This window comes from Bubalus bubalis, chromosome 20 (genome assembly GCF_019923935.1).
Source record: "Bubalus bubalis isolate 160015118507 breed Murrah chromosome 20, NDDB_SH_1, whole genome shotgun sequence".
NCBI lineage: Eukaryota > Metazoa > Chordata > Mammalia > Artiodactyla > Bovidae > Bubalus > Bubalus bubalis.
In genome coordinates this window covers 15,515,878-15,529,521 of record NC_059176.1, presented here as the reverse complement: position 1 = coordinate 15,529,521, position 13,644 = coordinate 15,515,878, and the positions used below count along the sequence as shown (strand labels likewise).

The 13,644-nt window shown below is 35.1% G+C and overlaps 1 protein-coding gene across 4 annotated transcripts in view; it reads left to right on the top strand.

The window, feature by feature from the left end:
- TOGARAM1 (TOG array regulator of axonemal microtubules 1) overlaps nt 1-13,644 on the top strand; it is a 79,732-nt gene that overhangs the window by 60,574 nt on the left and 5,514 nt on the right. For all 4 annotated transcript variants that reach the window (XM_025271419.3, XM_025271420.3, XM_025271418.3 and 1 more), the window contains 6 exons: nt 3,298-3,403; nt 3,669-3,904; nt 4,306-4,464; nt 7,260-7,386; nt 9,739-9,857; nt 11,865-12,054. In XM_025271419.3, coding sequence (XP_025127204.3) covers nt 3,298-3,403; nt 3,669-3,904; nt 4,306-4,464; nt 7,260-7,386; nt 9,739-9,857; nt 11,865-12,054 — 937 coding nt within the window. The remainder of the gene's footprint in view (nt 1-3,297; nt 3,404-3,668; nt 3,905-4,305; nt 4,465-7,259; nt 7,387-9,738; nt 9,858-11,864; nt 12,055-13,644) is intronic.

Sequence of the window (13,644 nt, the reverse complement as noted above, 5' to 3'; positions counted from 1 at the left end):
AATCGTATGCATAGCTGTAGGTGTCCGGGTAAACTTGTCAGGCGAGTTAGAGAGCCATCTGAGGGGTTTGGATTTAAACACTCCTAATTGCCCAGGAACTTTATTAATTGGAGCTGTAAGTTAACTCTTTGACAGAGAGAGTGAGATGGTGGTGGGGGACAGCCCCCAGTAAAGTCAGAGGTGAGAGCACAAAGCAATAAAGTAGGCAGACTCTGGTTTTTGGGGGGTAGATGCTCGAGAATATCCGGGGGCACTCCCGAGGCTCGATCCCGCCTTTGCGTATGCCGAGCCCCCTTCCTCATGACCTTTGTCACGAGTGGAATGTCTCTCGCCGGCTCCCGGCAATGTACTCTGCATATAAGTTAAATAAGCAGGGTGACAACAAACAGCCTTGACCTACTCCTTTCCCGATTTGGAACCAGTCTGTTGCTAACTGTTGCTATAGATTATAGAATTACTAGACAAATTATTTTAACTATAGTTATAATTCTAATCCATTATGTTAGAGAAGCTAGAGGAAAGACATGAACAGAGGATTGGTGAACTGTAGGGAGACTTGCAAAATCCCTTTTGCCATATAATGTAACATGATCGAGGGAAGTAATAGCCCATCATATTCACCCTTAAGGGGAGGGTATTATTCAGGTCATGTATACTAGGGGCAGGAAGCAAGGTTTAGACTTCTGTCTTATCATTTAGACTGTCATTAGACATTTATCATTAGAATCATTTAGAATTCTCTATCACATCATGAATAAAGAGGGCCATTTTATATTGATAAGGGAGTTAATTCAGCAAGAAGACATGGCCGTCCTGAACATTTATTTATCATATACTGGAGCTTCAGAATATATTAAGCAACTACTGGTAGAACTGCAGAGAAATAAACAAATCCACAATTATAGTTGGAACTCAGACAATCCTCTCATTAATTGATGGAACTAGAAGAAAGAAAATCAGTAAGAATATAGAAGAATTTCAACTTGACCTGATTGACATTTATAGAACACTTCAGCTAAAACAACAGAATTCATTCTTTTCAAGTCCAGAAGGGTCTTTACTGAGAAAGACTGTGTTCTGAAACATAAAACAAGTAATTTAAAAGGTTTCAGATTATGCAAGGTTTGTTCTCTGACCACAGTGGAATTAAATTAGAAGTTAGAAACACATACCTGAAAAATCTCTAAATATTTGGGAACTACGTATCATACTTACTAATCACCCATGGCTCTAAGAATGGAAAATTAGCATTTTGAATTTAATGAAATTAAAAATGAAACAAAATTCGTGGGATACAGCTAAATTAGAGGAGAATTTATAGCCCTGTAATTATAAAAGATGAAAAGTTTTATATCAGTGACCTCAGGTTTCACCTGAAACTGAAATGCAAATGAAGCTCAAAATAAGCAAAGAAAGAAAATAATAAAGAATGTAATGGAAATCAATGAAATAGAAAACAAACAATTGGGAATACAAATGAAAATAAAAGCAGTCTCTTGGAGAAGATAAATATAATTGGTAAACCTTTTAGTCAGACTGATGAAGAAAAAAAGAGAAGAAACAAATTACTACATCAGGAATGAGAGAAGGAATATCACTACTGATCATACAGCTATTAAATAAATAATGAAGGGAAAAAATAAATAATAAAGGAATATGATAAATAGCTTTAGGCCCATAAATTTGACAGCTTAGTAAAATGGACAGATTTTTGGAAAGACACAATCTACCAAAACTCACTCAAAAAGATACAGATAATCTGTATTACCTAATATCTCTTGAGGAAATTGAATTTGAATTTCTTTCCCACAAAGAAAACTTCATGCTTGGGTAGTTTCACTAATGAATTATATCAAACATTTAAGGAAGAAATAAATTTTACACAAACTTCTGGAACATTGAAGAAGCTGATGTGCTTCCTGTTTCATTCTTTGCCGTCAGCATTACCCTGATGCCAGAACAATGCAGATAAATGTTTCACGTGAACTTGAAAAAACAGTCTGCATTCTGGTGTTGGTTGTAGTGTTCTATCAATGTTAAGAAGATCAAGTTGGTTGGTAGTGGTTGAAAGTGTTAAATTTCCTGTATACTTACTGGTTTCTTGTTTATTTTTTCTATCAGTTACTGGGCTTTTAAAATCTCTAAGTATAGTTTAAGCTTTGTATATTCCTTCTTAAATTAAGTTGATTTTTTTGGTTGTTGTTGGTTTCTCTTTAGCACTTAAATTTTATTCAGTGTTTTCTGGCTTGTATATTTCTGACCTGAAGTCTTTTATCATTGTTATCTTCATTCTGCTGTATGTTGCCCTTTTTTCCTATGGCTGTTTTTAAGAATATTCCCTTTAACAGTCTTTTTAGTAATTTGATAATAATGTTCCATTTTGTGTTTTTTTGTGGTTATCCCGTTTAGGATTTGTTCTTGGATCTGAGAATTTAGAGCTTTGATCAAATTTGGAAAAATTTCAGCCATTCTTTCTTAATTTTTCTGCCTTCCTCACTCTTGACTCCACTTTCTATTATTCATGTTTAGAATCTGGTTGTTTATGCATCTGAATGGTAATTGTAACAGCTTTATGCTTATCCAAAAAATGAAAATCTTGAACCAGGCATCTGCTAAATAGATTTACTCTTGCCACCTTGAAATCTTGAGTCTTTTCTCCCTGTTATCCCATAACTTATTCAAGGGATTTAAATGCTTAAAAAAGTAACCACTATCAATATTACCAACTAAGGAAACTCAGCTTACATTTTTCAGATTATTAAAATGGAAACCATCAAGTTTGAAATGTAATGCCTCTATCCCACTTAAATCTACTCTCTTGTTAGTATTCACCTACCCTTCATCTGTCTCATTAGGTAAGATAATGAAAAAGAAGTACGAGTTACATAACCATAAATGTTTTTCTGCTCTTGGATCACCAACAAAATTATGGCTAGTTATTTAATCTCCTTCCATTTTCGTTTTATTGCTTCCCTCACATTTGCCATTCCTTTCCTTTCTGTTCTCTAAAAAGAATATGACATACTTACTAGTGGAGAAATGTTCCTTTTTATTTACAAAGCATATGCTTAATTTGACTGTCAGTGCTTTTGAATGGTGTTTTGAATCAGGAGTAGAACTGTGGGAGTAAATAATACTTTCCATATCTTTTATTTGAGCTTCCTGCATAATAAGGGAAGATAGACAGGGTCTCCTCATTGGCAATAATCCATACTTACAAAAGAAGAAGAAATCTGAGATCCTGTTCTAGTGGAGCCCCATTTAATACATGATTTTGTTTGTTTCTTTTTCTCATAGGGAGAAGAAAATTGAGGGACTGAACTTTATTAGATGTTTAGCTGCTTTTCATTCTGAAATACTGAACACAAAGTTGCATGAAACAAATTTTGCAGTAGTTCAAGAGGTAAACTTATTTTTCAGCTGAGTTAAGGAGTGTTTGGATAACAAAATATAAACATGCCATATTTACTTGACCTTGAAAAACTGTACTAAATGAAATCATTAGGCTTGTATGTAAAGTAACTCATGCCTTACTTTGCAACATTTTTAAAAATTTATAAAATGTTGATTTTTTTAAAGACATAAATAATAAATTTGGCTTTAAGGTCATTATTACTGATTTTCTTTCAGAATTTCAGCAAAATGTACATTTTGGAAATTTTTTTTAGGTAAAGAATTTACGCTCTGGAGTTTCTCGTGCTGCTGTGGTCTGTTTAAGTGATCTTTTCACTCACCTGAAAAAGAGCATGGATCAAGAACTAGATAATACCGTAAAAGTTTTGTTGCAGAAGTCAGGAGAATCAAATACATTTATAAGAGAAGATGTTGACAAGGCATTAAGAGCTATGATCACTAATGTAACTCCCGCACGTGCAGTTGTTTCTCTTATCAATGGAGGACAAAGGTAATGTTCAAAATAATCTGGACATGTCCTTAAACTAAAAATGCAGTTGTTTATAATCTGGGGTATAGGGGAAAAGTGCAAATTTCAATGTTATTTCAGTCAGAAAACATGTATTAAATAATTCCTTTGTGGTAAAAGTCAGATTAGGTACTAAGCATACAGAAGACAATAATATTGTTGTTTTAATAGTGTTCCTAACCTTCATAGATCTGGAGCTAAATAAATGTCAGTGATTATAACTTTTGTTTTTAACTTCTTGGAAGAGATAGCTAATGTAAATAATTTGTCATTTTGTCCTGCAACGATGATGGCTGAGGCTTAGGAGTAATCATTTAACTTTTAAGGTATATCTTTGGAAAATAGTTTATCAACTCTATTGTAATTGACCATGTTTCCTCTAGCCACTTACACATTGCAGTAAGAAGATGTGCTGCCCAGCATTTATCAGATGTGGTAGAATTTATGGAACCAGAGCGTGTTTTATCTGGAACAAAGGATATGGCTGACCGTATATTACCCGCTGCTGCTAAATTTGCTCAGGACAGCTCACCAGAAACCAGGTGAGTAGCTGCTAATAATATTTGTTGAGTCTCTTATTTACTACAAGGGCTTAAATGTAGAAACAAAGGTTGAAGAAGAATAAACATTTTTCTAAATGGAGAAGTGGGACCCCCACAGATTGGTGCTGGGGGATGATCTTTTTTGACTGATCTGTAAATGACCTTGAGGGAGTGCACAGTGAATTCTCCAAATTTACAAATGACACTACATACTTCTGGGTAGTAAGATGCCGTGTCCCAGGGATGATCTGCCTGAAAACCGTATAAGACTATATAAGTGGGCAGAAAAGTGGCAGAATAAATTCATTGTGGGCAAATATAAGGTAAATACATTTAGGGGAAAATGATGTATTTCCAAGCAGGTAAAATCAGGAAGAATACAGGAAGAAAACTGATTAGCATGAGATATGTGCACTTAGAAAATTCCATGAATTCTTGATTGCTATCCTGTACTCAAAGAACTATTTTATGAAGGTTAAGAATGGTCAGAGAAAGATAACAGAGTAATTAAGAAATGGATGGTACTATAGCTGTAATGCTAACAGAAGTTTAGATGTAATCAGAAGCTTAGGTTCAATTCCTAGCTCGAGCCACTGTCAGCCCTTACCAAGTTACTTAACCTCTGTTAGCCTCTGTCTCATCATCTATACAATTAGTAAGGTTTGACTAGATGTTTATAATGTTTCATACAGAATCTAAAAATTATGGCAGTTATATGTGAACTCAGATTAAAGGGAGAAGGTAGGACCTTGACTTTGTGGAGACTGAAAAGTAAAGAAGGACATCAAACTTCTAAAATTTTAAGACAGAGATGTTCATTACTTTAAGTATCTACAGTTAAGCTTGTGGAAGTCATTATGTCAAAAAAATATTATAGAAACTAAATATATTCATTTAATATTCCTGCATAACAAATAACCACAAACATAGTGATTTAAGGCAACACAAGCTCTTTTAGCTTACCATTTTTAGGTTAGAAGTCTGACATGCTCAATTGGGTTCTCTGCTTAGCGTTTCATAAGGCTGATATCAAGGTGGTAACAGTACAGGGCTCTTGCACTATAGAAGAATCTGCTTGCAAACTCAGCTTGTTGACTGAATTCAGTTTCTTGTGATTATTGGACAGAGGTTACCATTTCCTTGCTGGCTCTCAGCCGGAATCTTTTCTCAGCTCCCTTACGTCCACCTGAATTCCTTCTCATGCAGCCCACCTCCATCTTCAAGCCAGCAGCAACAAGGCGAATCCCTCTCATGCTTGGAATTTCTTTGACTTCTTTTTCTTCTACCAGCTACAGAAAGCTCTGTGCATTTAAGGGCTCATGTGATTCACTTAGGTCCACCCAGATCATCTCCCTATCTTAAAATCAGCTGTACCATTAAATATAACATAATCCTGGAAGTTACATCTCATATATTCACAAATTTTAGGACTTAGAGCAGGATATCTTTGGGGTAACCATTTTAGAAGTTGTGCATACCTCAGTAAAGTTCAAAACAATTAAGGAGGGTTGGATCATAATAGACCAGTTAGAAACAAAATAAAATTTACAATAGTTGTTTTTTTTACATTTTAACTTTTCCTTAATGGCATAGTAATTCTTCTAATCCATTTTGTCATTTCTTAGATTCTTATTTAAAGTTTTAAAATTAAAGAATAATGACAACTTTCCAGCTATAGTGTTTCTTACATTTTTGTCTTTTGCTTGCTCCTTTGTTTGTTTTAGCCATTCACATATCATTACAGTCTATGGTAGACATGCAGTCCTTACCATTCTGGGATAAAAGTTAGAGTCAGCTTTGATACTATAACTAATTAGGAGCTATTTATCTGGGTGTTAACCTTATTCTGGTTGTGGGGCAAGAAAACTAATTTTTATTCTCTTATATTACCTCCCTTTCTGTAATTTCATTACATTTGAACAAGTCTAGTTGATATAAATGATTCTGAGATCATCTTCTACATCTCCCCTATAAAAGCTTTGCCTTCTCTGGTTCTTCTAGTGTCATACATTCCAAGTTGTAGGTAAAAGTATAATTGTAATTATTTTAGGGTCAAGTCTCCAGGAAGAAGAAGAATACAGTTTTATGAGGTAATACAAGACCCCCCTGTCGAAAAATAATCTCCAGTATGCACTTCCACCACATCATTTACCATTATAATGATATCCTGGCTTAGGGTATTATCCCAAAAGAATTATGTTAAAACTAATGTAGCATTTAAAAAAACACCTAGTTTTGGAGAACATTAGACATTTCATTAATGTATCAGCCACGATTTACCAGCTAACTTTGGAAGTATTTTAGATAGCAAAGAATAGGTTTTTGAAGAATTGAAGCCCAGGTACGTTTTGGCAGGAAGAAGAAAAGAGAGAGAGTCAGAAATACAGAATCTTGGGTTGACTTAGGCCAGAATATCTGGCCAGTCTGTGAGCAGCAAAAGGTCACCAGACAAAGAAGTCAGGACAAACACTTCTTTTAATTCACAGTTGTGCCAAATGCCAGTCTTTTTATGGACCCTTGGGTGCCTGAAAAATAGTCATAGCTTTTGACTCTGTGTGACATATAGCTAAAAGATTTGAAGCTATGTTTTTTTAAAGGTGGGTGGCAGGAGAATGCTATACACTCTAATCCAGGTAGTGCAACTATATTTCAGTGGCTTATTTAATATAGGGATGATAATCTTGATGTTGATAGGTTTTTTTTTCTACTGGGGGAAAAAAATTAAATCTAAGGACAGAAACTTAAGCTTGTTAAGATTTATAGAATCATTTCACATATTTCTTAAATATCCATAGGTATTATGGCCGAAAGATGCTTTTCCTCATGATGTGTCATCCTAACTTTGATAAAATGCTTGAAAAGTACGTGCCATCTAAAGATTTGCCATATATTAAGGAATCTGTTAAAAGCTTACGGCAAAAGGTATGTAGAAGAAATTTATAACACAACTTTAAAAGCAATGTTCATTTGCTGAGGAAGGTAAAGGATAGAAATAATTACTTGTTTGATTATTTCTGTTAACCATTCAGAATAGATCTACAGTAGCATTTCAACAACTGTAGTACTGAGGAGACATTCATATTGTCAGTAAATGTTTATTGAATAGAAGGTTGATATTAGGTAGAATGTAGTAGTGTGGCTTATTGGAATTACAAGACTTGTGTTTGAATCACAACTTGAGAAGTAGCAATTATATAATCTTACACATATCATTTCTTTATTTATAAAATGAGGATAATGTTTATTACACTTAGTTCTTACTTTATTTTCCTTGTACGTTCCACTGTTAGAGCTTCTACCACATTGTTGATAAAGGAGTTCCTTGAGGGGAAGCCCCATGTTTTATATATCCTTGTAGATAATGAGTATTCAAAAATGTCTGTAAATGAGTAACTGAGGGACTGTCAAGTGAAATGAAATGTGAAAAGTGCCTTATAAAGTAACCCAAGAGTTGGTAATGTTATTCTTCTTACCTTTGAGTTTCTTTACAATAAAAGAGTGATCAATTTATAATTATCCACTCTATATTGCTAAAGATTATAAACTTTCTGAATGGGTTGATTGTGTTCCCCCCAAAACAAAGGGCTTTTATTTTTTGTTTTGTTTTTGGTTTTTGTACTTGCTATTTTTCCTTATTTTTTTGTTTTGTTTTGTTTTTGTTGTATTATTTTTTATTTTTCTTAAGGACAAAATACAGGGTGGGGGAGTCTATCAATAGTAATATTAGGCCAGAGCCCTTTTCAAAAGTGTAAAGTCAACCCTTCTAAAAGAAAATTGATTCTTGGGCTTCCCCATCACTGGTGGCTCAGTAGTAAAGAGTCCACCTACCAACGTAGGAGACATGGTTCAATCCCTGATCCACTCTGGGACGATCCCACATGCCACGGAGCAACTCAGCCCAGGCTCATAAGCCCAAGCGTCAACAACCATTGAGCCTGTGCTCTAGAGCCCAGGAGCTGCAAATACTGAGCCTTCCTGCCACAACTACTGAAGCCCACTTGCCTAGAGCCTGTGCTCCACAGCAAGAGAATCCACCACAGTGAGAAGCCCGCACACTGCAACCAGAGAGTAGCCCCTACTCACCACAACTAGAGAAGAGCCCAAGGAGTGCTGATGACCCAGCACAGCCAATAAATAAATAAATAAATAAAATTATATATGTATAAAGAAAATCAATTCTTTTTAGCATTGGAAACACAACAAGAATAAAATTCCCTGCACATTTTGTTACCTATAAGGTAATGGAAATGAATGGAGTTGAGTTCCTTTTAAGATGGGAAAACAAATAGACCTACTTTTCATATAATTGTTGTTTAGTCACTAAGTCATGTTCAAGTCTTTTGTGACCCCATGGACTGTAGTCCACCAAGGTCCTCTATCCATGGGATTTCCCAGGCAGAAATACTGGAGTGGGTTGCCATTTCCCTCTCTGGAGGACCTTCCCAACACAGGGGTCAAACTTGCGTCTCCTGCATTGACAGGTGGATTCTTTGCCACTGAGCCACCAGGGAAGCCCCTTTCATATAGTTACCCGCTCAACATACATTTTTGTTTAGCAAAAGAAAAAATGTAGCCTATTTATGTATTAATTTTTGCAAAACTGTACTTAGTTTAATGATGTGGAATTTTTCTGTGGTAATTTATGTTGTTCCTCTCTGGTCAACTTAGGTAAAAGATTCATTTTTGAAGGGATACTACTTCAAATATATGTGGTGATAAACATTTTAGAGCATTTTTTCTTCCTATTGGTATGAGATTTCAGCTTAATTCATATAGAATTTATCAAAATAACCATGTAAAAAATTATCTTACTAAAATGAGGCTGATTATATCTGAGTTATTTCAAGTACAAGTATCAGAAAAAAATAAATTTTAAATAGTCCTTATTTAAATGTTTATTCTCATACTGTTATTGCATAGGAATTCATTGTTTATATGATGTATTCATATTTTCTATATAAATTCATGATTTCTATATAGATTTTAAGCTTTAAGAAGAGTAGTTATAAAATATAGATATGAAGTTTTACATTTTAAACAGTTTTACCACGTCAGTATCAGTTGCTGGTGTAAGGCACATATTTTGTTAATTTACTACTAATTACAAGGTAATTTATATATCTGATACCCTTTAAAGCATAAATATTGCAGATTATTAAAATGCATTCAGTCATAAGAGATCAGCAATGACTGCTATGAAAATTACATTGTCCAAGTTAATTTCACTTTTACTAGTTTTAAGACTTTTATTGTACTGCCTCTCTTTACTTACAGGGTTTGGGAGAGATACCACTAGATACTCCTTCAGCAAAAGGAAGACGATCTCATACGGGCAGTGTTGGAAATACAAGGTCATCATCTGTTTCTAGGGATGCTTTCAATTCAGCTGAAAGGTAGAATCATTACTCCCTACTGATGATAGTCTCATTTAGTCTCATGGTAGTCTCATTTGAATATTTTCATGAACTATTCCAGGGGTGTTTAATGGAGTTTTGAAAGTTGGTAAGGACTTAGAAAATATGAGATAATTTGATTTAACAAGGCAATTATTTATTCACAGCACCTTGCTTTTATGTGAACTAAACTTTAGTAAAACTTTAGTGTTATTGAACTTGTCAATATTAGGCCTGTCCTGGACAACTCTTTAATTTTTTTTCAATTTATAGCCTTTATTCCCCCCTTTGGTTATAAAAGTAATACCTAGTTATGGTTAATTAAGGGAGAAAAAAACTGTATGAAATACAAGCATTAAAAGAGTGTAACCAATCACCTGCAATAACCATCAACCAGAAAAAGAAATACTGTTAAAATTTTTTTAAATATAATTGTATATGTAATGGTGTAACCTGTTTAAACTATTAGGCAGTATTTAATAGATTGATTATATAGTTTTTAAAAATCTTTCAGAAGTATTATGATCTCTTTGGTGTATTTTAAAACATTACTTTAAAAATTATATGAGTAGATGCATAGGTATCTTTCATTTTTTCCGTGTTTGTATATCTTTGAATAATAAATTTTATAAAAAATAAAAATCCATAGAGTTTTGGAGCCTTGCTCTTCAAAGTATAGTTCACAGAGGAGAGTACTATATGCCCTGAATATAATGCTACTGTATGTTTTATATAAAAGTTAAGAGAGTATGTCCTGAGTCCTCAAAACAAATAAAAGTTATTTATTAAAATTTTTTCCTATTTCTTTAATTTTGCACCTATATGAGATAATGGATGTTCACTAAAGTTATTGTGATAATCACTTCATGAAATATGTAAATCAAGTCTTTGTATACCTTAGACTTTACACAGTGCCGTGTTTCAGTTATATCTCGATAAAGCTGGAAGAAAAAAAAGTGTAGGAGAAACAAAGACTTGCTTAGACAAAAAATGAGGCAATTTGTTGCCATTGGATTTTCTTTGCAAGAAATGTTAAAACAGTTCTTTAGAGAGAAATAAAATACTATAGGAACTAGGTTGCTTCCAGAACAGAGATAGAAAGTTCAGCTTGAGAGGTTCGCCGCCTTTAGCTAGCATCGGGTAACTAGGATTTCAGGAGGATTCCCCACCATTCTCTAACTAGTAAGAGTAGTTTACTGTGCCTCTGTTATTTGGGCAAACAGTGTGAAGAACTGCCTTATTCCTGGAAGTTGGGAATTTTGGTATGTCCCAGGCAAAGGACCAATCATGCACAACTCCCCATTAAAAATCCTGGGTACTGCGCCTCTAAGCTTCTTTGGTAGACAACATTTGACATGTATTGTCACAGTTTGTTGCAATTAAGGAATTAAGGAGGAGGAATTAAGTTTATTAATTAAGTTTATTAATTAAGGAGGAATTAAGTTTATACTGTGTGACTCCACTGGAAAAGGACCCTTGGAGGCTTGCATCTAGTTTCTTCCAGACTTTGACCCCATGCACCTTTTCCTTTTGCTGATTTTGCTTTATATCCTTCTACTATAATAAATCTTGCTGCTGCTGCTAAGTTGCTTCAGTCGTGTCCGACTCTGTGCGACCCCATAGACGGCAGCCCACCAGGCTCCCCCATCCCTGGGATTTTCCAGGCAAAAGTACTGGAGTGGGTTGCCATTTCCTTCTCCAATGCATGAAAGTGAAAAGTGAAAGTGAAGTCACTCAGTCGTGTCCGACTCTAGCGACCCCATGGACTGCAGCCTACCAGGCTCTTCTGTCCATGGGATTTTCCATGCAAAAGTACTGGAGTGGGTTGCCATTGACCATGAGTAAAACTACATGCTGAATCTATGAGTCCTCCCAGCAAATTACCAAACCCAGCAGAGATATTAGGGACCCCCAACACAAGTATTGTGGCTATGGGTTATTTTGTGAATTTTTTAAAAGTGAGTACATGATAATTATTATGTTTGTTTTACCTTTGTTTCACTTTAGAGAGATAACTGAAATTCGTGAAATCACCAGAAAATCAGTTCCCCGAAATTCCTTAGAAAGTGCTGAGTACATTAAAGTCATAACAGGTTTATTAAATGCAAAAGATTTTCGTGATCGTATTAATGGGATTAAGCAGCTTTTATCAGATACAGAAAACAATCAAGAGCTTGTTGTTGGAAACATTGTGAAGGTAAGGACCGTCAAAATTAATTTTCATGTTCAATCCATAGTTAATAAAGTTCATCAGTATAATAATTGCCTTATTTCTTAATATTACATATATATATTACTTTAAAGTGTTAAAACTTAGAGAAAAGTTTTGATTCCTCCCACTAGATGGTGACTCCTTGAAAGCTTTATAATCTCAGAGTTCTCAGAACCTGGCAGTCAGTAAATATATATGTTGAGTAAGAGAGTCCCTTGGTGGCCTAATGGTTAGGATTCTAGACCTTCGCTCATAACCCAGGTTCAGTCCCTGGTTGGGGAACTGCAATCCCCAAAAGCCATGCAGTGGGGCCAAAAAAAAAAAAAAATTGAGTGAATCAATCAGTATTTTAAAAACCAGGGCATTTAAGAGACTTGATATTCAGTTCAGTCCAGTCGCTCAGTTCTGTCCGACTCTCTGCAGCCCCGTGGACTGCAGCACTCCAGGCTTCCCTGTCCATCACCAACTCCCAGAGCTTGCTCAAACTTATGTCCATCGAGTTGATGATGCCATCCAACCATCTCATCCTCTGTCGTCCCCTTCTCCTCCTGCCTTCCATCTTTCCCAGCATCAGGGTCTTTTCCAATGAGTCAGTTCTCTGCATCAGGTGGCCAAAGTATTGGAGTTTCAGCTTCAGCATCAGTCTTTCCAATGAATATTCAGGACTGAGTTCCTTTAGATTGACTAGTTGGATCTCAAGAGTCTTCTCCAACACCACAGTTCAAAAGCATCAATTCTTCGGTGTTCAGCTTTCTTTATGGTCCAGCTCTCACATCCATACATGACTACTGGAAAAAATCATAGCTTTGACTAGATGGACTTTTGTCACCAAAGTCATGTCTCTGCTTTTTAATAAGCTCTTTAGGTTGGTCATAGCTTTTCTTCCAAGGAACAAGCATCTTTTAATTTCATGGTTGCAGTTACTATCTGTAGTGGTTTTGGAACCCCCAAAAATAAAGTCTCTCACTGTTTCTATTGTTTCCTCATCTATTTGCCATGAAGTGATGGGACCAAATGCCATGATCTTGTTTTTTGCATGTTGAGTTTTAGCCAGCTTTTTCATGCTCCTCTTTCACCTTCATCAAGAGTCTCTTTAGTTCCTCTTCACTTTCTGCCATAAGGGTGGTATCATCTGTGTATCTGAGGTTATTGATATTTCTCCCAGCAGTCTTGATTCCAACTTGTGCTTCATCCAGCCTGACTTGATATTACTTAGGAATACATAATGAAAGTTTCATATGTAAATTAGAAGTCTGCTTGTGCTAATTTTATATATTATGTTAATATATATTTATAAATATGCATTTGTATATTTTATAACTTATATAGGAAGACTAGAAGCAATAGAAATGGAAACAGTAATAAATGTTAGTGGTACCAGAGCATAGATTACTTATGATTCCTCAGAATTTGGTTCAGTCAATTCAATTAGTAATTTAGTCATTAAATTCTACTGGTAACCTACTCCATTATTCTTGCCTGAAGAGTTCCATGGACTGAGAAGCCTGGCAGGCTACAGCCCATGGGGTTGCAAAGAGTCAGACACGACTGAGTGACTAATACTAACACTTAAAT